Here is a 25015-nt window from a genome sequence, read left to right as displayed (position 1 = left end):
TCCTTGATATCTTTTTCTGTGGATCTGGTGAGGCAATGCAGACTTTTACCACCAACAGTAGCCAGCAAAGAAAACTGTGTCAAGAAATAAAATCTAGATGGGAGACATGAATGGGATTAAATTTGTCCTAAATTAAGCTTCTATGATGGGATTTGTTTCAGTTAATCTAGGAAGTAAGTCGTGATAGGAAACTCAGTCCTGAAGGGCTGGCAGGGCCCCTTAGCACCACATAAACAACTAAACACTACCCTCTCCTGCCAAGGACCCTGTCCCTTCCACTGACAAACGGTGTCATGCTGACCCGCACACTGCAAGGAGGAGTCTCAGTGCAGGGAAACTCAAGATCTCCAGGGGTACTCGGCCAGTGTTGCAATCCGCTGTGGCCTTCAGTGTTATTTATCTGTAGCTTGCAATGCAGGGAGTGTGCTATATCAGGTGTACAAAGCAAACAGAAACTCCTTGCCTCTGAAACACTGGCATTTTAGAAAGAAAAGATTCGGCTCATTGAACAGAGCCCCAGAGGATACAATTTATTGTGGTTTCTCTGAAAAATCAACCCCTCCTTTCCATCTCTCTGCTACCAACTTTATTCAGGCCTTCACCATTTCTCATTCATACGGGTCTTCCTGCCTCCTGCCTGCCTTCTTTCCCACCCACAGTCCACAGGGCAGCCAGAGCAAGCTGTGTAAAAACACCAACATGGACGGGAGCCTTCCTCGCTTTCAAACTTTTGCTGACTCCCCTGTGCCGGGCTCAGGAGAAAATACGACCTCCAAGGCCTTTCATAACTTGGCCTCAGACCACCTTCCCTCCCACTCCAAGAATCTCAGGCTCCAGTTACACTCAACCACTCACCACCCCACACCTCCCTCCAGGCAGCTCTCAGCCAAGTTTATTCACACGTTTAGCCCTTACAGTCTGGATAAATGAGGACTGACCATTGTTCTGTACTTCATTTAACTTCTATAGAGCAATCTCCTTGGATTTATAGAATTATGACATAACAGTAGCAAGAGAAGAAGTTTCAGAGGACACAAGGCAGACATAACTACATAAATGACCTCCTGGGTGCAAATATTATAAATAAACATGTGCCTAGAATGGATGAGCAGATGGAGACGGTTTGCTGAATCTGACAATCAAATACCTCTGATGGCACATAATGAGAAAGTTTTCATTTTTATTTTTTACATATTGAATTCAGAGGGTGGTTTTGATGAGCAGACTAAGTCTTAAAAGAGTCATGAGCTTTGGGATCCACACTTCACATTTTCTATTCTGCCCTGTACCTTCTCCTCGTATTTACATGAGGCAGATGTGTCCTTCTGGGGATCAGATGGTGAGATGACAACAGTTTAGGAACTGCATTCCACTGGGTACTCAGAAGCTGTCCTATTCAAGCTAAACCATCAAGGCCTTGGAACTTAGGAAGAAATTACATAGTAAGTATGGTAAGACTGGTTAGCATTGATCCTTGGAGGGGAGGACAGACGGAGCCACGTGGTGTGATGCGATGAACTTCTAGAGGGAAAGGTTTTGTCTTATTCATCTCAGGGTCCCCTGTAGTGCCTTCCAGGACAGTGGCTGGCACATGATGGACCCTTATTCAGCTATTCAACAAATATTTACTAAGTGGTAGAGGATTTGTTTTTCCAGGTTTAGAGTGTTAAGCTTGTTAATAACAGCTGAATTCTTTCTCTGTTTTGTCATCTGCACTTTTGGACTTTAAGATGGACTTCGTCTTTCATGTTTTTTTTAAAAAATCACTCCCTCTCCCCTTTCCCCAGGCCACTGCAGCATTCTACATACAGTGGGCTTTCAGCACATATTTCTTGGGGGAGGAGGAAGAAAAAAGGGGAAGAGAGACAGTTTACAACAGGCAACACAGTGGGGGTGGAGATAATTCTATAACTCATCTTTAAGGCTGGAGAATTTTCTCTGAGGCTAGTGCCCCAGCATCTTTCCAGAAAGTCCTGCCAACATGATGGCTCTTGCCACCTTTGGTTTCCTTCCTATGCAGGTCATGTTTTTCACTGAAGCCCTAATATTCTCCACCTAACAAGGTAAAGTGCCCTCCCTCCCTCCCTCCTTTTCTCCTTCCTTCCTTCCTCCCACCCTTTCTTCCTTTCACAAGTATTCCTGAAACATATGCTCTGTGCCAGGCAGTGTGCCAGGCTCTCAGGGTGCACAGATGGGCCACTTTGGGCACTCAGAGTCTCGCCCAGGGAGCTCAGTCTAGTGGGGAAATGGACACATGCAAAGACCATTGCAAACAGTGTGACGAAGGCTCCCAGAATTGAATGCACAGAGGCATGGAGGCTTAAACTTATCTATAGTTAGAAGGAAAGGGAGGCAGGAAGTGGCAAGCAGGCGCGTCAGGGATGTCTTCCCAGGAACAAGACACAAGACTTCAATCGTGAAGAAAGGACAGAGCCTCATGGGATAAAGATGGAAAGGACATTCCAGGCAAAGGGAAACAACGTGTAAGCAAAGGCAAGGGGTGAGAGGAAGATGATGAAACTAGGACAGGGTTTTCTATGTGACTTATCAATTCCATCTCATTGCTTTATACTCTACCCGTTTACCTCATAACAAGTGAAATGATGCAATCCTTAAGTATTTTAGGAAATTTAGATAGCCAATCATTTCATCTCTTAAAGAAAAAGGCATTCATAACGTGGGTTATCCATGAGATTAAGCACGTTCCTGGGTGAAAACAGGATTGGGCCCTTACAGGAAACCATGTGGAAGGCTGATGAGAATCAGGCATTTGATGGGAAATGTAATACATTTGATTTTCTATTCTCTCTCCCTGGGAATTTGAGACGTTGGAATCCTTTGTCACAAGGGCAGATGAATCTATGGGCTCTCTTAGCCTAAGGATGAAATAGACTGAAGGAAACAAACAGAGTAAATCTAGGAATTTCACGTGGGGCCAAGATCCATTTTGAAAGCTTTCTGGACTCAACTTTTGCAGGTCCAATGCATTTGTAAAACTGAGATCCTCCCAGTCCTACCAAACCAGCTTGCATTGTGATGGAAAACTGAGAAGAGGAGAAAGCCCTTCTCCCAGTGTAGTTTATTTCTGTCCACAGAACCTCTGAAAACAGGAGGCCAAGGCTGACCTCTTTAGTCAAGAGTCAGCTCAACTTTAAAATTATGATTGCATTTGAAAGCTAAAATGGGAAAGAGAAAAAGTCAGTTCTCAGGACAGAAATGCTAAAAACCCTCGGGTCACATTCCAGTTAGGGTCCTGGCCCTTTGGGGGTGGGTGGCCAAGAGACCAACCAAGGCCAGTTCAAACCAGTTAAGTGTCAGGGGCCATGGGGTTTACTTTAGAGGTGTTCAGTTTACAGATAAAGAAATTTACTATAGTGATTATGCTACATAATCCTTAAAAAACAGATTCTCTATGCCAGGTCTCATTATTGAGAGAGGTGCCTGCCAAAGAATCTACCCACTCCCAGTGAACTATTTGCAGTAGTTAAAGAAATCAGAGGGATGGAGTATTAGTTTCCTAGAGCTGCCATAACAAATTATCATAAACTGGGTGGCTTAAGACAACAGAAATTTATTCTCACACAGTTTTGAAGGCTGGAAATCCAAAATCAAGGCTGGTTCCTTCTGGAGGCCCCAGGGAAGAATCTTCCATGCCTCTGACCTAGCTTTGAGTGGTTGCCAGCAATCCTTGGTGTTTCTTGCTTGGCCTGCAGCTGCATAACTCTTCTCTGTCTCTGCCTTCACACGGGGCATTCTCTCTGTGTCCAAATTTCCCTTTTCTTATAAGGATACGAGTTATTGGGTTGGGCCCACCCTAATCTAGTATGAGCTCATCTTAACTTGATTACATCTGCAAAGACCCTATTTCCTAATAAAGTCACATTCACAGGTATCTGGGGTTAAGACCTCAATGTATCTTTTGGGAAGACACAGTTGCAACCCCAGGAGTGTACAATTAAAACAAAACCAAAACCCTGAGCTAGACATGAAAAGACCTGGCTGTCCAGCCTACTGCCTCCCCACTGGGTTACCCTTGCCCTGAGTCTTGGCTTCTCCTCTCTGAAGCAAGGCAATGCCTGCCCTACTTACTTCAGAAATGTCATGAGAATAAAATGAAATCATGTAAATGAAAGTATTTTTCTATTCAGAAAGTGTTTCTACAAGTGCAAGGGATTATTATGATTTCATTCCAGATTGTGTTGACTTTTCCTTAACTTCATAACTGCTTAATGAGTAGGTAATGGAATGAGACACACAGCCTGTCTTGCAGGGAAGAGAATTTAAATTACATGCCTCTCTTCATTTAGGGTTTGAGATAAAAGTACAATAGCAATCACAGATAACGACAGTAGTATTGCAGATGCTTGTTCAATGGGCTTTTTTACTCACACCAAAACAGGGTGGTATTCAAGTGAAGCTAAAGGGTGGCAAGAAAATTAACAGCAAACCAAGAGGTCTGATGCTCTCATCTGGGACATCAGCAGACATCTCCTGTGGCAGTGGCTTTCCTTCCCTGTCTGTGTGGTCCATATTACTGGCTCCCATGACAATGTCCTGATAATGATTTTGAATTTGCTTTGTCTGATGACTTTTGTGGATATGGAAACACAGACCACCCAACTTATAAAATCAGCTTAGAAGACATTTTCCTGACTGATGTGACATACTCCCATGTCTATTACACAAAATAGAAACATTGTTAAGACAGAAAAAAATTAAAAAATGAAAAAAAAAAAAAAGGCCTCCTTTCCATTTCCCTTTTTATGAGGCCTAAAGCTCTAGAAGGGGTGGGAAAACTTTTTCAGGCCACCAGATTAAGTCGATGGGATTTGGAAGGCAAAGATGGCCACACATATTGGAAATGCCAAACACAGGTGTTATTGGGATAACAGCTTGAGAACCATAGTTATGTCCAAAGCATCATGTGACCCACTTGAGTGCTACTGATGACCACAGTAGTGATAAATTCTGTTGACCTTGGACTGTGGGGGGTTGCTGACCCAGGAGAAATTCCACAGGGGAAAAATAGCACCAGCAAAAAAAGAAACAAAGAGGCTCTCAGAAAGCAGTCCTCAATCTGCCCTGCAAACTGAATCCTCTGTTTCTCACTACTGGGTATGTATGCTTCCCAGGGACTGTCACACACTTTCAGGAACATGCCAAATCGCACACCAGTTAACAAACAAAACTTTATTTTCCTTTAATACAAAAATTAAATAGCAAGGTTTTTTTTTTTTTCTGTACAGTGATAAATTAGAAATTTACAGTACAGACATCAATGCAGACATACTTTTGTACATCCTTAAAAGCAGGGTCCATTTTCTTTGAAGCTCAGCAATTCATTCAGGGCATGTGTAGCAGGAGTTTGCCTGGTACCTCTATGTGGAACATCTGAAAGTCCCCCAAGTTGGCTTCAAGGTTCCTGCAAGGGGGTGGGGGTGGCATGAGGATACAAGAAAAGGCCACAGAACCCCCAGCCTGACTGCGGCACAGAGCAGGGCGAGTCACATTTTACCTGTTTGCAGATCATGCCTGATAGTTTCCACTTTTCTTACAAAGAGCTCAAGGGGCCTTCATCCTTAGACCTTCTAAAGCCTCACAACATCCCTGTGAGGTAGAAAAAATTCAGAACCACCTACACGCCCCACTGGGAGAAACCTAGAAGCAGCTTACCCCTCCCAAATCCCACAGCCAAGTTGGGGTCCGAGCCCATTAACAGGATTTGAAAACTTTCACAACTTGGGAGAGAAGATGGACCCAACCTTTGTGGAGCAGACCTGCTCTTGCCCCTCTTTTCAGAAGCCTTCTGGGGTGACAGTGGTCATGTACTGAATATTGCAGAAGAGCAAGGAGGTACAAAGGCTTTGAGGACATGGCTCACGTAGGACCCCCAAACAGGCCCTCTACAAATCGCCTGGGTGAATACTGGGAATTTGCTGATGTGAAGGAGGAGGAAAAGAGGTGTATCAGAAACAGAAGCAGGCTACTATCAGGGCAACTGAGCTTACAAGAGGCACGTCAGGGGGATCCGGGGTTCACTTGCCTCCTGGTACTGTCAAGTGTGCCGTTATTGCATGTGTGCACAGCAAGAGGCAGCAACACAAAGCTCTGTCCAAGCTACAGTGAAACAAAATCCATTATTTAAGTCTCTATTATCTGATCCTTGGTAGGAGCAAAATGCTCTCTGAGAAGTTTCCAAGGTCTGTGATCTAGCCCTGGAGGAAAAATGATAACCCAGGTCCTTTGCCAGACATAGAAACCCAGACAGGGACTCTAAACTCAAATACAATAAAAGAACAAAAGAACTTGTCAGAGTCCAGTAACTCAACGTGATTGGCTGGAATAGCAGCCCTCTCCGATGCCATTACAGAATGAAATACAGGATGGAGACTGATGTTTTAAGAGGTTCCTTCCAAAGTCTGTGCTCTCTGGTTCTCTTCCTTAACTGCGGCTGTGGTCACCTCATCAGATGTCGAAAATTGCACCATCCTGGTGAAATCCCTTTGAACTGAGTCTTGCCCCTCCAGGATTGAGGCTACTGAGCTAGTCTTTTTGTACGTAGGTCCCAGCTTGGTTCCCCAGGCAGAAAGCACTTAAGTCAGTGCCTGGGAGGCTGAGGGCAGCCAGAGAGTACAGAATTGCAGGTGCTGGGGAGAATCCTAATTCAGAATCTAGATACATAAGGTTCCCAGAGTCTGAGTTTGGGGAGTGCAGGTGAGGTTATGACCTAGGAAAGGAAAGTCAGAAAGCACCTTGGGAAAATAAAAAGTGTCACCCCTTCTCTGGTGTCAGGCCCCAGTAAGCTGCCAGCTCAGAAACAGCCTCAGAGATCAGGAAATAGGTCTCCATAAAGGAAAAAGGATATGAATCAACCAAGTAGCTCAACCAGATGGTTCTGGTCAGTTCCACCCTGCCCCATGTTCCTCTGCCCTGAGGTTTGGCCCCCATGAAGCAGGAGAAAGGAGTCTTCCAAAGACAAGGTGGGACAGAGGTGCCACTGGCTCCTGTTTAATAAAATCTTTGGAGGCTAAGAGATTTTTGTAAGAAGCTACAATCCTACCCACTTATTCAAGATTTCAGAGAAAGAAAAACATTAACCTTTTCCCTAGCTAGATTCTGTCCTCAAATATACCCGCACAAGTCACATGGAACACCCTATACCCTGAATTGCCAGCTTCCAAAGCCACAGATGTGGGAGCTCATGTCCTTACAACCTATCCTCAAAGTCTTCCTAGGGAACTTCTACGGAGATTGTCATGAAACAGAGCTGATGCTTTCTGTCAAAAACCCCTGTAATTGATTTGGAAGGAGTCCTGGCAGGGATGGAGAGATGTGTTAAAGGTAGGAAGACCCAGAAGGAGGTTTATGGGATGGAGAAAGTGAAACATAAGGGAATTTTAGAGGCCCCTGCTCCTTCACAAAACCAATAGCAAAGTTCAGCAGCCCCAGGTGCTTCCCTACCGTAGATCAGTTAGAAGAACAGAAATTGTCTCCCGTGCCATCCTTTAAGGCACCTAACACGGCTTTACACACAATTGGCACTCAATAAATGTGCTGATAATGGACTTTTTTTTTTTTTTTTTAGCAAACACCAATTTAAGAAGTGATGGAGTGGCTTGAAGGTCACTAGTAACTGACTCCCCAGCCACCAAGTTCCTTTCCTGAAACTATAAACACTCTCCATTGTCTGGAATGTGAAAGGAAAGGCCTATGACCATTTGGCATTACTAAGGCTACTAATCCAGTCTGCACTGACTGGCCATTTCTGATCAAATATACTTTCCCCTGTGAAGGCAAGAGATTTGTGGAATAGACATGTCAAAACCAGAAAGGTTGTCAGGGTACTAGCTCCAGAACTCAGAACATGGGTGTCCAGTTCCCCCTAGGTGCTCTTTTATTGTTATTATTTAATCATTGACAACTACTGAGCACCTACTGCATGTCTGGCCCTTTGCCAGGTGCTGTCTTGGTCACACCACTGATGCATTACAAAGAAAACTGCTTCACAAACCCCTATGCTCTAACAGCAAGGGCAGTTTCGCCCCTGCATGGTTCTCCTTCCCTTTCCTGGGCCAGAGTCTCTGCACAACTCCCAAGACACCAGAGCAGAGCGTGAGTAAGGGCAGGCTCTGCCCTTGGGTGCATGCTCCAGGGCCCCGGACAGTTATGGGAACTATCTGCAAGCAGCACAGGGAGTTCACATTTTGCATTTCATAGGCAACGTACTCTCAGATGGAGTTAAACTGGCCCTTCCGGGGATCAATTCTCATGCTCCTGGAGCCCTGACCCGGAGTCCAGCCAAGGTACTCAGACTGGCAAGCAGCAGCAGGGGCCACCCTGCCCACTTAGCTTCAGTCTCAAAAGCCCTAAGACTTTCCCTTCTAAAACACACAACAGATCGTATAGGCACCTCGATCTCAGACAGCTTAAGAACCACATAAAAACAAAGAGGAAAGAAGGAAGGAAAGAAAATGTCAAACCAAAAAAGAAAGAAAGAAGACATGCTTATTTCCAGAATTGGACCACCTATTTGGAATTTTGAGTCCCTGGAAATGATGTTTCTACATAAAGAAGTGTGATTTAAAAAAAAATTTTTCCTACCTATTAAAAAAAGACATGAATTAATAAACAAATGAGTCATTACAAAGCAGTTGCTAAAGCAAAGACAGGTATGAGTTACAAGGAGAGCAACCTGTAACAGTCAACAATTTGTCCCAGAGATCTCATGATTAGAAGGCCTAGGGTGGATTAAGAGAAAGGCCAGTTACAATTTTAAAAGAACTGCAACTTTTGAGAGGCTGCTAGGGGTACCCCCTTGTGAGGAACGTAAAACATAAATTTTAAAAGCTTTGGATACCTCCACAAAAGGCAATTAAGACCTATGCTGTTAGAGTTTGCAGTTCATTTCATATGGTCTACACTTTATTCCCTGCTAACCAATCAAGTTCCCGGCTGGCATTCTGGAGATTCATTAAGCACCATATAAATACTCCAGGCCACACTGCCTCCAAAGAAATCTTATAAGGAGCCTTTGCCAATTACTAGAAAACTATTATACACCAAATAGTTGGATTAGCTGTCCTTAGTTCCCTTCACAAAATTAAAAAAGTCTCCATTGTAGTAAGTAGACCAGACTCTGATAACATTCTTATGCTAAAAAAAAAAAAAAAAAGGCACTATCATTCTGAGAATGCAAGTTGACCATAGTTTTAAAGTCAGTTGAGTATACTATGTCATGGTCCAAGAATGTGCTTTTAATTGTAATTGACACACACAAATTACACAGTTAATCTGTGTGAATGCAAAGTTGCCAAGAAACTTAACATTTCAGCTCTTCCAGACTGGCGTCTGCATAGATGCAATCACACAAGTAAAATATATTAAGTCCCCACTGCTCAATGCAATAGGTCTCTGGGGTCGGTAAGGTAAGTCAACTTAGTAAATCTCATTTTCCTCTGAATTAAGTGATTGTCAGAAAGTGAATCACCCTTCCTTTTCCCCTCATTAGGCATGCTGCCGTGCAAAAATTCCTATAAAAATACCTTTTTGAGTCATTAATGTAAAATGAAGAAAACAGCAGCAGCCTAGAAGAGAGGTTGAAATTTAAGAGAGGAAGAGAGAGAAGAAAAATCCACTGGATGCCATATGCGTGTTAGTACAGTACTTTTGTTTGTTCAAACAATTCTGTTTTATGACAAAGGCACTGAAAGATTCTGACACCACCTCTTGGGAGTGCAATCCACAAAGTTCTGAACAGCAGACAGTGCACCACAGAAAATGTTTATGTTAGATCAGCCAAACTATAAAACTCTTGTAACACTTCTCTGAACCCAGTGTTTCCAGTGTTTATAGATCGCTTTGCTATCTGAAAGACCCAGTTAGTATTTAAAACTTTAAAGGGTTAAAAAAGTTAATCTTTCTCCCTGCAAGTTACCAACTCACAGCTCAAATCCCACCCTGCAGGGAAAAACAGCATCGCCCTGGACTTCCTGGAATCTAGGCAGGACCTCCAACGCTCCAAGCTGCGACCTGCTAAAGTGATCAACGTTTTGATTTTTCACAGCTTTGAAAGCCTCTAACTGGCTTTTCCATTTTGGATCATTCCAAAGTCTGCAGCAAAATCATTGGTTTTATGATGCTGGTATAGGGGGCAGTGGGTTGATGGGGGTCACTTAAGTGTTGCTAGTTTGCTCAAACTGAGATTCACTGCATAAAACCTTTAGTAGCATTTCTACCGAAATGCTGGCATTCCCCCCCGCCTTCAAAATGAGGAAAGTGTGGAGGCTGGCTAGCTTTACACCACAGTCTCATTGCCTTTCCCAGGCTTCACCCAACCATTTCCTCTTTTCTCTCTCTTTACCTTCCCAGAATTCACCAATCTGTTGGAACACTTCTGCCACGTGTGAAGAGTTTTGGCAGACCAAATCCACATGCCTGAAGTGATGCCCACCAACAAAGACATAAAAATTTTCAACATTTCAACTGCCATATTGGAGTCGTCTGCAGAATAGCGGAAGATTGCCCAGTTGGAGATTTCATAGAAGTAACAGGCAATAACACAGGTTGCAGGAACTGTGTATAGTACTGAGAAAACCCCAATCTTCACCATCAGCCTTTCCAACTTGTCTGTTTTTGTCCCATCCTTTTGAAGATTTGACCGAATTTTGAACAAGGCCACCAAACCTGCAGCAATGAACAAAGTTCCAATCACCAAATAAGTAAAGAGGGGAGCCACGACAAAGCCAGTGAGCGCATCAAGATTTTGGTTCCCAACATAGCACAGGCCAGTCAGTTCATCTGCATCCACTAGTCTCATAATCAAGATGACGATGGTTTTCACTGCAGGGATGGCCCAGGCTGCAATGTGGAAATAAGAGCTGTGCATTTCAATGGCTTCATGACCCCATTTGAGTCCTGCTGCCAAAAACCAAGTGAGTGTCAGAATAACCCACCAAATGGAGCTGGCCATTCCAAAAAAGTACATCAGCAAGAAAATTATTGCACATCCTGTGTTCTTAAGTCCTTCTTGGATGAGAACGGGTTCTGCTGCCTCTTCAAAATCGCAGGATATCCTTTCCCGGCCTACAGTCAGCCTGACAATATAAGCAATGCTATAAATATTATAGCACATACTGAGAAATATTATGGGGCGTTCAGGGTAGGAAAACCTAGAAGAATCGATCAGGAAGGTCAGTACTGTGAAGGCGGTGGAGATGAAGCACAGGCTGGCCCACACAGCCATCCAGATATCTGTGAACTCCTTGGCTGAGCGGCTGTACAGGCCAGCATCATAGCCACACTTGAGAACACAGTTCAGGCTCCTTTTCACCCAGATGTACTGATCAGAATTGGTTCCCACAGAGTGACACTCTTCCCCAGCTTGGATGGGGGTTTTGTGAGGTAAGGGCACCTCTTCATCACCTGGCCCTTCCATGCACATGTGGTTGTGATCGTTCTGCGGTGGGAATTTGCTGCAATTCAGGCTCTCCGGCCAAGCAAATCCAAATTCCTTCAGGACAGGTTCACAGCGTCTCTTGACTGAAAGACACATGCCGCCGCATGGGCCAATGGGGATGTTGATCTTCTCTGTGCACATTGGCACATAAACCGAACAAAGGAAGAACTGGAAAAGTAATGAAATGAACAAAGAAAACAATGACTTGGAAGTTTGACCAAATGCTTGCACAAAGCTAAGTTGAATGCTTCCAGACAATGTATATATCTACTTTTAAACCAGCCTATAGGAAGTCTGTCAGTTTACTCTGACCTCAAACAAGGGTGCCTAATAATCCATCACTTACACACTTTTCTTAGTTTGGCTCTAGTAATCCTTTCCAGAGGAACAAACAAATATACATAAAACATCTGAAGAACTGCACACTTAAGGAAATAAACCTAAAATAACTGATTTTTTAATAAATGTAAAAAATGTAGATCCTGTTAATATTCTCTCATTTCTCTATGTTAGCCCTTAATTTTTTAATCAGACCCATATTGAAACAGAAAATGTTCCAACTGAGATACTGTTAGACCCAAGGATGGGAGGCAGATTGAGGTCTCTGGTCACCAAGGGTTCGTTTATTTTCTTTACCACCATAAAAATAAATGTAAAAAAAAATGTAGATCCTGTTAATATCCTCTCATCTCTCTACATTGGCCCTTAATTTTTTTTTATCAGTCCCATATTAAAACAGAAAATGTCCCAATTGAGATACTGATAGACCCAAAGATGGGAGGCAGATTGAGGTCTCTGGTCACCAGGCATTTGTTTGGCCAGGTTTCCTTAATGAATAATAATGAAGCACAACAGGAAAATGTAAATGTTAAGTCCCTGAAACTGCAATACCAGCAAGGGAGAGTCCAGTTGCTGTCCTCAATTCCTCCAGCATTGATAAACAGTCTGCTTGGCTCCTTACAGATGTTGTCTATGAAGTGTAGGGTTACAAGTAACTATTTTCCAGCATGTAAAGGGATCCAGTCTTGTCCTTCAAAACAGCTTGGCTGCTTCCCCAGGATACATGTAATTAAAAATATATATCCCTGCAAAAGCTGTTTCTCCAACAAAATTGCCACTGATGTCAGGATATGTGCTGTTTCCAAACTGAGAGCTAGAGGATCATTTCTTAGGCTTTTATAACCTAGTTCCAACGTACTGAAACTTCCAAAGGGATATTTCACCAGCAATAGGTCTAATCCCAACCATCTTTCCAAAACCACAATCTAACTTTTAAAATGACCTGTGTAAGAACATGCACCTAGTAAGTAAGCTATATGTCTGTTTCTTATCTCTCAGAAGTTACAGCCAGAACCACAGATTCCTGAAACTTAGCCTGGACAACTAACCTCTATTTTTTCCCCCACAACTTCTCTCTTCTCAAATTTTCTAAAAATCACTCAGCCTCACCAACCAAAACACAACCAATGTTAACACTTTTTAACTTTTCATTTCAGTCCTTTCCCCCCAATGAATTGGTGGTTATTTTTGTGTTTGTTTTTCCAAGATAACAATCACCCTGTACATGCAAATTCTTTCTTCACTTATTATTGTGGCATATTTTCTAAATCATTACATAAGCTTTACATTTTTTAATGACTGCAAAAAAAAAATTTCTTCCAATATTCCAATTTGCCCTTCTGGAGCTTTTTCTCGCTCTCCAAGCATTAAGCCTGCCTTCAACACTGAGAATAAGAACTCAAGCCAAACTAACCGTTCCTTCATGCATGACCTCTAAAACCGCGAGGAGGGGGCATTCAGACGAAAACGGTGCAACGGTGTTTCATTTAATAACACTGCAAAAGTATCGGGGAGAAAGAAGGTTGGTGAGGGACCGGGAAAGGAGAAGTCCTGTCTCCTTATCTCCCCTTCCAAGTCTCAGCTACAGCTGGCTGCCCTATCCGGGACTCGCCCACCGAGCAGCAGCAGCCGAATCCTTGGCAAAGATAACTTTCAGCTCCACTGGGGTTAGGGGCTTGGCCAGACATGGGTGGGCAGGGGAGAAAAACGGAAGGGCGGGGTGTAAGAGTCGGTTCTTTCCCAGGCCAGATGACTTACACAACGTTTTGGCTTCCAGTCCCTGAGAAAGGACAGAAAAGTGGGGGTGGGGATGGAAATCACTTTTCCAGCAGAGTTGCACCCTTCAGGCTGGGAAGCGGACAAGGGGTTCGACTTGGCACGGACTCCGCCAAGTTAGTCTGGAGCGTCCCTCCCCAAGGGGGTCCCGCCAGGGGTGGGGGGGGCGCCCACCTGCAGCTGGCTGGAGCAGCCGTACTGGATGAGCGGTGTGAAAGTTGTCAGCTGCAGCTCGGCGTCTGTCTGCAGCTCGTGCCCCACCAGGTTGGGCATCTTGGTCACGTTGTAGCCCAGGTTCTGGCACATGGAGATACGGATGGGGTCGCAGCGCCGCTCCTCCTCGTCTCCGAAGCCCCGCGCCGGCCCCAGGAGTAGCAGCAACTGCAGCAGCAACCGCAGACTGAGCCCAACGCCCCCGGGCGCCCCCGGGACGCTCGGCCCTGCGCCCCGCCAGGCCATAGCCAGAGTGAGGGGCAGCGGCGGCGGCGGCGGGGGCTCCTCCGGGAGACACCCCCAGGTTGCACGGGGGAGCCGGCTGCCCGTGCTGCTTCCAGCTCCGGGAGACGAGTGTGATAAGGCGCCAAGGGCGACGAGGGGGCAGCGGCCGGCTCTCCGGCAGCTGCGCGCGACCGTGTGGGACACTAGACGCCCCAGGCCGAGGCTGAGGGACAGACTGCGAGGGTCATGGCTGCAGGCGACGAGCCCACAACCCGGCGCCGGCCGCGTCCGCTCGGCGTCTCGGCGAAGCCCGCCAGCACCCTGCGCCCCGCCGCTCTCGCCGCCCGAGCCCTGCGCGGCGCTGGAGGCTCGCTGTGCGGCGGCGGGCGGGACGGACAGCGCGCCGCTCCAATGGCCGGGCGCCGTGGGCAGCGGGGGGCGGGGCTGCGGGCGGGGCCGCCTCCCGCTGGAAGGGTCAAGCCCCCGCCCTCCGGCCCCCCTCTCCGTCCGCCCCACCCTCCCTCCCCGGAGCGCCCCGCCCCGCCCGGCCCGCCCCGCCCGGCGCACACTTTCCTCCCACCCGGATCCAGGCGCGCCGGGGGCCAGGCGGGGATGGAGCCCAGTTGCTCCGGCCGGGGCAACCCGCCCCCTCCTCTCCCAGGTGAGAAGTGCCGTCCCATCCATCTGCCCCCTTTCCTCTCCGTGTCTTTCCAGCTGTCACCTAGGCCCGTGGCAGGTTTCGCTCCCCATCAGGCAGAGAAACGTACACAAAGAACACGGGATTTGGATTTACGGATTGTGGCTTTAAATCCCGGCTGTGTGACCTTGAGCAAATTGCCCAGCTTCTCGGCGTCAGTTTTCTCCTCCGTCAAGTGACTTGGGAGGATTAGCGATAAAGCGTAAAACGCTTCGCGCCGTGCCTGGCACAGTGCGAGTTCGCAGCTATTTTCACTCCTGCCTCGCTAGGGTGGGAGCCCGGCCCCTCTCCCCGCCCCCAGACTCGCCGACCTGCGCCCGGAGCTGCCTAACTCCTGCAGCCGGGGGGGGGGGGAGGCGCCCCGGAGCAGACGGCCCGCCGACGGGCTCGCGCTCCGATTTCCTCACCGTATGAAATGAAATTCCACAGGGGGATTCGAAAGGAAATGAGACCGGGACGCTCCGTGCTTCTCGGCCCGCCGCCCTTCCTGTCTCGGGGACACGGTTTCTAAATAAGGTTGGGAGGGTGAAAGGGTGGGAGGGGAGAGGATTGACCTGTGCACTAAGGGCGAGGACGGCGCTCAACCACCAGGACTCCCCTCCCCCAGCCTTCCGGGCACCCCTCCCCTGCAGCCCGCACCCCTTTCTTCCATATTCTGCTTCTGCGTTGGGTTCTGGGGATCTGGAGCTCATGCCACCTGAGTTTCAATCCAACTGTCGTGACTTTCATTCCCACCCCGGGGCTTTGTGCTGCTCCACCCTCTCTCTGCTTTCCAGTCGCCAGTGAAACTCCCAAGCAGGTGGATTCCGCCTTGCTCGACTGTGGTCAAGCTCCTGCGCCTCTCTAAGCCTCAAACTGGCCATCTGTAAAATCGAGAAGTTCGTGTCTGCCTCACACAGTTGTTCTAAGTTAAATGAGATAATGCCTGTAAATCATGCAGCGCAGTGTCTCGCGCATAGTAAGTACTGAATAACTTGGTTACTGTGTTTGGGGATTTTTTTTTTTTTTTTCTGGAACAGCTAGGGGAGGCCAATTATGGTACAACCGCCTGCTTTCCAGCCCGGTGTTAAAGACATCTCCAGCAACCCAGATCTGACAGTCTGGATAAAGGGCTTTCTGCCCTCTTCCTGAGATCCTTTTGTCCACACCTGCCACTGTTTTCCTAGGGCTGTTTTTATGCATGTTTGTATCCTCTCATTTCAGCCAATTATCTGGCACACGGCAGAAGCTAGATACAAGTTGGAAGGATATCTGTACCACTCATGTGGTGCTCATAGTCTGTCTTGTATTTTTAGTCTTCTTTACTTATATTGGAAGCTAGACTTGGCTGAGGGCAAAAATGGAATCAACTTTTTTTGGTATTTGGCTCTGTGCCTAGAACTGTGTTGGACATATAGAAGCTGCATTGTCTCCAGTGATCATCATAACATCCCAGTGAAGGAGACCGTATTAACCCCTTAAAGAGATTAGGAAACTGAGGCTAGAACCAGAGTAGTAGTTGGAAAATGACAGCACCAACCAAACCAGGGCCCAGTCAAGGCCCTTTAAAGATGGAAAGCAGGGTTATTTCTCCAGAAAACGTTCCCAGGTGAAAGTCAATGTACTCAGCAGTAGGGTTGAATCTTCATGTGTTGAGTGATGCATGAGACCCATGGGCCTGCAGAGATGAATAAATAATCATGAATAGATCAAATGAATAGATGATCCCTATCCCCTAGTACCTCACAGGAGGAAATAAAGAATAAATAAACAACAATAACTTAGTGTGGTAGGTGCACAGATAGAGAATTTTGAGTAAATTGAAAGTAGAGGTAGCTGAGTTTGGAGGACTACTCAAAGGGGGATGACCTGCGAAATTCTGAACTCAACAAAGTGGAGTTAGCATGCAACTGGCACTTCTCCTAGGGTGGAGTGGGGGAGAGGGCAAGCTTTGTGCTGAACATATACGTATGTGGTTATTAAACAATGAACCCCTCGAAGTTCCTCACACAGAGCCTGGCACAGAGAGGGACATCATTGGTGCTGGGTGAAGGAATACTATTATCAGATCAATAACAAACCATTTACATAGAACTCTTACTCTGTGCCAGACACTGTGTTACGTGCCTTACATTCATTATTTTACTTATTTCTCACAACACCTTGAGAAAACTGTTGCTGTGAGAGGCCAAGTAGTTTGCTCAAGATCACATAGTAAGTGTTGGAGAGGGACCTGTGCATATCTGCCTAAACTCTGCAAGCACGGTACTGCTCTTCCAGAGGAAACTGCTTAACACCTGACCTAATCTGTAGTTAAAGATGACTCTTTTGTGATCTGGATCTCTTATTCCTAAACCTGGCATCTCTGCCTCAGCTTGCTTGAAGCAACTGTCTTCTTTGAGAACACACGAAGGAGCCGAAGGAGCCGCTTGCCTGTCAGAAGCTTTTCCTGTCAACAACTTTTCTTTCTAGTCATGGAACTCATCACAGGTATTTTACAAAAAAGAAAGCCAGGAGAATCACATTTCAGTCTGAATGAGGAAGAAAACAAAGACCACGACTTAGAGCTGTGTGTGAATGGCCTGGAGCCCCTCAGCCTCCCTCTCATGGAGTGGTTTACACAGTCTACAATCTGCCCCTGGTGACAGGCACGGCATGTTTGTCTTTGTTACAGAAAACACTTCCCTGAGGGAGTTCCAGGCAGAGGGATATCCACCCTGTGACATGCACAACAGTTCTGAGAGGAAAAGACAGGGACTAGTGAATAGGACCTTCAGTTAAACTAAAGCACAGGCCATGGGCCTCTGGTGGCTCTGGCTTGAATGCCTGGGCAGTTTCCCTGGTCCCCCTCTGAGCAGTAAAGATGCAGCTACTTCGGAGCTGCAACAAACATGACTTCAGCAGGCTGTTGGGCAGTTGGAGGGCTCTCCATTTGTATCTAATGAGAGGCTGGGTTCTAATTAACTCCTGTGATGTGTTAATTTTTCAACCTGACATTTTCTGCTCTAATAGATTCTTGTAATGGTTCCTAAATTAAAGGCTGCATTGGAAGACTAGCGTTTAGGTTAAAATCCACCACCTAAGGGGGTGGGAGCCATAAACATCCTTTCCCTCCTAAGGAAAACCTCTCATTTGCAGTTCTCTGCTAACCCAATTAAGTGCTGAAGTAGTCACCCCAGAGCCTGCTTTTTATTTCCTGAGAAACAATCCAACTAATCCATATTCAGTAGCTTCCAAGAAAAGTCTTATTCCAGCCACTCATGAAGAAATCAGCTTCTTTGAATCTAGACAGAACATTTAGAACTCACAAAGAGCTGTCTTGATAGAAAATGCAAGAAAGTGGTTCATTATTACCCTAGTTGGTTTTTGAGGGAAAAATTCACTGGGACTAAAACCCCATAAGTAGTGGGAATTTACTGCGGAACAACAGAAGCATAGGGAGAAGGCATGCCACATACCATCAGTTTATAAATAGTCTGAGTGCTATATCTTCCTCTGCACCCAAACTAGGAAGCAAACAAAAATGTGTCTACTGGGTAAGGTGGAAAGGATCTTGCTCCAAGTTGAGGAATCAGAGGCCCCAAAAGATTAAGCAATAGCTATTAAGTGACAGAGCCAAACTCCCTTTTTAGTCTGTTGCACCACTGGCCAGCAGAGAAGAATCATCACCACAGAGCTTGTGCACATCAAGAAAGCAAAGCCCTGTTGCTCCACCCACCTATAAAATTAGCAAGCACAAGATGGTGCATCAGACATTGTTATTTATTGGTGGTGATTGTTTATTGTAAAGATAGGCAACCAAGAACCTCTGCAGGAGGCCAAAAATAATGCAAAACACTTTGTACCTCTACAGCCTCTTTTCATTTCGGTATTTATCAGTGAAGCCATTAGCAAATGTTTAGTGATGGGTTATCGCGGATGTGTCACTGAGCTGGGTACTGGGGGGTGGTATGCAGACATGTAAAAGGTGGTTCCTGCCTTCAAGGAGTGTATAGTCACATTGGGCATTGAGGGAGATTGAGACATGGGACCAAGAGTGAAATGAGTTTGTTTATGGTTGTGTGCTTTTACTTGGGCTTCCTTAGCCTCAGTCTCTCCTAGTCATGGTACATAGGTTCTATGTTATAAGGGTTTTGTTTTGTTTTTGGCTCTTTCATTGTCCCGTAAGGTCAAAGTCTGTATCTTATTCACTGTGGTGCCCCTGAACAGCATAGAACAATATTACCTGACCCATGGAAGGTGCTCAGTCATTATCTGTTAAATAAATAAATGAATAGTTCAGGCTATAAGTGACCTGATTCTTCAGAAGAAGAGAACCTTCATTATGGGCTAGGTATCGGCAACCACAAAAATACAATCCAACTGGTTCCAGAATGATGGTCAAGTCCAGGTTATAAACCACTCCTAAAAGTCAGACATTGTTCACAGCTTTCAGCTTTCTTCTAAAATCAGATGTTTTGCCAATGATTTATCTTCTTTTTTTATTTTATTGTGCCTATTCTTAAACCTTTAAGGTAGAAAAATATCTTGATCAAATTCATTTACTTCAGAGGCAAATGTATTTCTCTATTTCTTGAATCAGCCCAAGACATCTTATCACTGTTTATTGGCTAGTCAATAACTTGCCTCATTATTGTCAGCTGAAGCTGTTAGGAATTATATATGCCACAAGAAAAATGGTAAGAGCAAGGCTCTCAAGCCAAGGCATTGTAAGTCAGGGGATTAGCTGTAATTGGTAAATCTGTAGAAAAATTGAAATGTGAGCTTAGCTGCAAAGGGTGGATAAGTTTCCAAGAGACCTGGGAAGCATGGAAAGGAAGTCACTTGTAATAATATTTTCATAGGCGGTACTCTCATCAGTCGATACAGATGAGAAATGAATATGAATAAAAATAATGCTAAATAATGACAGAAGCGTAAACTAGCCACATGTTGTATATAAGCATGAATAAGACTAGATAAAGTCCCAGGTGGTGGTTTTAAAACATGGCCTCAAATCCTTCAATGCTTCTCCCATCAAAGGGTAGAGTTTATGCTCCCTGCCCTTGAATATGGGAGAGCTGTGACTTCTTCAATCAATACAGTATGCTGTAAGTGACACTAGGTGACTTCCAAAGCTACATCATAAAAGGCCATGCAGTTTCTACCTTGTTTGCTGGAAAATTCACTTTGCACCTCTGAGCAGCCTTGTAAGAAGTTCAACTGACCTAAGACTGCCATGCAGGAGAGGCTACATGCAGGCTCTTCAGTTGATAATCCCATATGAGCCTGCCCTTCAGCTATCCCAAGCCAGATGCCCAATATGTGAGTGAAGAAGCCATCTTGAAAGGGAATTCTCTGACTAAAGCTGTTCTTGCCCCCAACTGTTTTGAGTCATTCAACGCAGACATTGTGGAGCATAGGAGAACCATCCTTGCTGTGCCCTTTCCAAATTCCTAACACACAAAATCCATGATGGTTATTGTTTTGTGCTTAAAGATTTAGGTTGGTTTGTTGTTCAACAGCATATAACCAGAACAGAATTAAGTAATGAGATATCAAAGGAGAATGTGACTCAGCTAGAAAAAGAATGCATGCATATCACACAAAGATGGATAAAGGGACTTTATATTCTCTCTTGGGGAGAAGGATGGCATGTTTTCAGTTGCATGAGGGATAGTTGTATCATATGAAGTGAAAGCCTGATTTTGCTATTGTCTTTACTTAGAGGTTAAGTATGGTTCAAAGAAGTATGTATGCTTATCAGGCATATAAGTAGACCCTGATAGCTTTGTACTATGTTACTTTAGCTAAAATGGAACTACCTTTCCCAGAATTCCTTTCCTACATGGTTTCAGATTAGAGTTGGCTACAAGAGAAATTGGCACAAGATTGGAGAGGTGCAAGTAAAACAGCATTTTAATGCTCTGAAAGTCAGTAAGTGTTGGGTGCCAGGCACCGTGGTGGCTCATGCACATTGTCACTGATCTGCTGGCTCCTCTGTTGGCATGGGGCAATGCCTGAATGTGCAGCTCTTCCAGCTCCTGACAATCCCCTCTTTCATCTTCTCTGAGTCCTAGGCCAAGTGTATGAGTAGATCTGTGGCTATGGGTTCTAGCTTCTGCAGGTAACTGGCATCATCAAGTTTAGAGGTGATTAAAGATAGACATGGGATCTAGTTTGTCCCTGTGGGTTCCACTTTGCCTGTGATTTCCCAAACTTCATATCCAGCTTTCCTTCTTTTCTTAAATACCTTTCTTTAAAAGTTTTGTTTTATTTTTAAATTGACAAATAATAATTGTATATGTTTATGAGATACAATGTTATTTTTTAATACATGTGTACATTGTGGAATGACCAAATCAGGCTAATTAGCATATGTGTCACTTCAAATATTTATAGTTTCTCTGTAGTGAGAAAATTTAAAATCTTTTCTTTTAGTGATTTTGAAATATATAATACATTGTTATTAACTATAGTCACCATGCTGTGCAATAGAATATGAGAACTTCTCCTATCAAATGGAAATTTTGTATGGGATATGTTAGTCCGGGTCTGATCAGAGAAGCAGAGTCACTATGAGTGAGGTAAAATAAAGAATTTATTACAGGGATTAGACTTTACAAAACTGTAGAAGCCAGCGAAGTACCCTATGAAAGGTGTTGCCTCTGTGTCTGGTATTAGGTGTGAAGTCGCTATAGATCAGCCAGGCCTGCAATCAGGAAGGAAAGCTGACATATAAAGATGCACATAAATTGGAAGTGAAGGGATGGAAAAGGATATTCCATGTAAATGGAAACCAAAATAAGAGCAGGAGTAGCTATACTTATATCAGAGAAAATAGACTGTAATTCAAAAACTGAGAAAATAGATGAAGAAGGTCATTATATAATGATCAATGGATCAATTCAGAAAGAGGATATAACAATAGTAAATATATATGCACCCAACACCAGAGCACATAAATATATAAAGCAAATATTAATAGATGTGAAGGGAGAGATAATTTTGCCACACAAGAATAATACCCTACTTTTGGCAATGAATCATCCAAGCAGAAAATTAACAAAGAAACATCAAAGTTAAAATATACTCTAGACCAAATGGACCTAAGACATTTGCAGAACATTTCATCCAACTCCTGCAGAATACACATTCTTTTCATCAGCACATGGAACATTCTCCAGGATAGATCATATGTTAGGCCACAAAACAAGTCTAAACAAATTGAAAAAAGTTGATACCATATCAAGTATCTTTTCTGACTACAATGGAATAAAACTAGAAATCATTAACAAGAGGGACTTTGGGAATTACACAAATACATGGAAATTAAACAACAGGCTCCTGAGTGATCATTGGATCAAGGAAGAAATTAAGAAGGAAATTAAAAAATTTCTTGAAAGAAATGAAAATGGAAATAAAATATACCAGAACCTATGGGATACAGTAAAAGTGGTACTAAGAGGGAATTTTATGGCAATGAATGCCTACACCAAAAAAATAGAAAGACTCCAAGTAAACAAACTAATAATGTACCTCAAGGAACTAAAAAAGCAAGAACAAATCAAACCCAAAATCAGTAGAAGGAATTAAGTAATAAACATCAGAGCAGAAATAAGTAAATTGACACTAAAAAAAAATACAAAAGATCAACAAAATTGAAAGTTGGTTTTTTTTAACAGACAAATAAAATCAACAAACCTTTAGGTAGACTAAGAAAAAGAATACCCAAATAAAATAAAATCAGAGATAGAAAAGGAAACATTACAACTGATACCACAGAAATACAAAGGATCATTAGAGACTATTGTGAACAACTATACTCCAAGACATTGGAAAAACTAGAAGAAATGGATAAATTCATGGACACATACAACCTCCCAGGATTGAACCAGGATGAAATAGAACACTAGAACAGACCAATAATGAGTAAGGAGATTGAAGCAGTAATTAAAAAAAAGTCTCCTATCGAAAAAAAAAAAAAAAGAAAAGAAAGAAACAAAAGAAAAAGAAAAAAAGCCCAGGCTCTGATGGCTTCACTGCTGAATTCTATCAAGCACTTAGAGAAGAACTAATATCAACTCTACTGAAACTATTTCAAATAATTGAAGAGGAGGAATACTTCCAAACTCATTCTATAAGGCCAGCATTACCGTAATACCAAAACCAGACAAAGGCACAACAAAAAGAAAACTACAGGCCCATGTCCCTAATGAACATAGCTGCAAAAATTCTCAATAAAATATTAGCAAGCCAAATTTAACAATGAATTAAAAAGATCATCCACCATAATCAAGTGGGTTTTATTCCAGAGATGGAAGAATGGCTCAACATACACAAATCAATAAACATGACACATCACATAAACAGAATCAAGGACAAAAACCATATGATCATTTCAGTATATGCTAAAAAAGCACTCAATAAAATTCAACATTGCTTCATGATGAAAGCCCTCAAAAAATTGGGTCTAGAAGGAACATAACTAGACACAATAAAGGCCATATATGGCAAGCCCTTGGCCAATATTATACTGAATGAGGAAAAATTGAAAGACTCTCCACTAAGATTTGGAACAAGACAAAGATTCCCACTTTCACTACTTCTATTCAACATAGTACTGTAAGTCCTGGCCAGAGAAGTTAGGCAAGAGAAAGAAGTAAAGGGCATCTAAATTGGAAAGAAGAAGCCAAATTAGCCTTGTTTGCAGATGGCATGATCTTACATTTAGAAAAACCTAAAGGCTCCACCAAAAAACTCTTAGAAATGATTTTTAAAAATTCAGTGGAGTTGCAGGATACAAAATCAACATGCAAAAATCAGTTGCATTTTATACACCAACAGTAAATAATCTGAAAAGAAATCAAGAAACAATCCCATTGTTGCTACAAAGAATATAAAATACCTAGAAATCAATTTAACCAAAGAAGTGAAAGATCTCTACAAGGAAAACTATAAAACACAGATGAAAGAAATTGAAGAGGACACACACACCAAAAAGGAATATATCCTATGCTCATGGACTAGAAGAAATAATATTGTTTAAATGTTTATATTACCCAAAGCAATCTACAGATTCAGTATAATCCCTATCAAAACACCAATGACATTCCTCACAGAAATAGAGAAAAAACTCCTAAAATTCATGTGGAATCACAGAAGACCTCCCAAAGCTAAAGCAATCCTGAACAAAAAGAACAAAGCTGGAAGTGTCACACTACCTGATTTTAAATTATACTACAAAGCTATAGAAACCAAGACAGCATGATAGTGGCACCAAAACAGACACATAGACCAATGGAATAGGATAGAGAACCCAGAAATAAATCCATGCACTTATGGCCAACTTATTTTCAACAAAGTTTCTAAGAACATATATCAGGAAAGTACAACCTTTTCAACAAATGGTGCTGGGAAAACTGAATATATGCAGCAGAATGAAACTATATCTCCATCTTTAGCTATATACAAAAATAAAATCAAAATGGATTAAAAGCTTAAATATAAGACTTAAAACTATGAAACTACTAGAAGAAAATTTGGGGAAAATGCTCTAGGACATAGGTCTGGTCAAAGATTTTTGGGATAAGACCTCAAAAACACAAGTAACAAAAGAGAAAACTAAATAAATAGGATCACATCAAGTTAAAAAAGTTCTGCACAGCAAAGGAAACAATTAACAAAGTAAAAAGACAACTTACAGAATGGGAGAAAATATTCGCAAACTATCCATTTGACGAGGGATTAACAACTAGAATATATAAGGAACTCAGAGAACTCAATAGCCAAATAATGATAATAATAATCCCATTTGAAAATTGCCAAATTATCTGGACAGACATTTCTCAAAAGAAGACATACAAACTGGGCATGGTGGCTCATGCCTGTAATCCTAGCACTCTGGGAAGCTGAGGTGGGAGGATCACTTGAGGTCAGGAGTTCAAGACCAGCATGAGCAAGAGCCAGACCCCATCCCTACTAAAAATAGAAAAATTAGCCAGATGTGGTGGCATGTACCTGTAGTCCCAGCTACTCAAGAGACTGAGGCAGGAGGATAGTTGGAACCCAGGAGTTTGAGGTTGCAGTGAGCTTTGATGATGCCACTGAACTCTAGCCAGGGTGACAGAGAAAGACTCTGTCTCAAAACAAACAAATAAAAAAAAATACAAATGGATAGGTATATGAAAAAAAATGCTCAACATCATTAATCACCAGGGAAATGCAAATCAAAAGCATAATGAGATAGCATCTCACCCCAGTTAGAATGGCTTTTATTAAAAAGAAAAAAAACTGGTGAGGATGCAGAAAAGGGGAACACTTGTACACAGTTGGTGGGAATGTAAAGTAGT

At 43.4% G+C, this 25015-nt stretch overlaps 1 protein-coding gene across 4 annotated transcripts; it reads right to left on the bottom strand.

Moving 5' to 3' along the window:
• Nucleotides 1-5175: 5175 nt before the first annotated feature.
• FZD4 (frizzled class receptor 4) lies at nt 5176-15125 on the bottom strand. 4 transcript variants are annotated; one of them, XM_045557170.1, is made up of 3 exons: nt 15113-15125; nt 13745-13951; nt 5176-11623 (listed from the first exon to the last, which is right to left on the bottom strand). In XM_045557170.1, exons 2-3 carry the CDS (start codon nt 13874-13876, stop codon nt 10295-10297), a joined length of 1461 nt encoding a protein of 486 aa, XP_045413126.1. In that variant the 5' UTR covers nt 13877-13951; nt 15113-15125; the 3' UTR covers nt 5176-10294. The 4 variants fall into 4 exon arrangements, with proteins under 4 accessions (XP_045413126.1, XP_045413125.1, XP_045413128.1 ...); XM_045557169.1 differs by lacking the exon at nt 15113-15125 and having other exon boundaries at nt 5176-5422; nt 10361-11623; nt 13745-14344; XM_045557172.1 differs by lacking the exon at nt 15113-15125 and adding an exon at nt 13209-13290 and having other exon boundaries at nt 13745-13833.
• Between the last annotated feature and the right edge of the window lie 9890 nt (nt 15126-25015).

The sequence above is a fragment of the Lemur catta genome, chromosome 7, assembly GCF_020740605.2.
Source record: "Lemur catta isolate mLemCat1 chromosome 7, mLemCat1.pri, whole genome shotgun sequence".
In the NCBI taxonomy this organism is placed as follows: Eukaryota; Metazoa; Chordata; class Mammalia; order Primates; family Lemuridae; genus Lemur; species Lemur catta.
The sequence above is the reverse complement of the archived record's forward strand: the minus strand, read 5'-3'. Positions and strand labels throughout refer to the sequence as shown.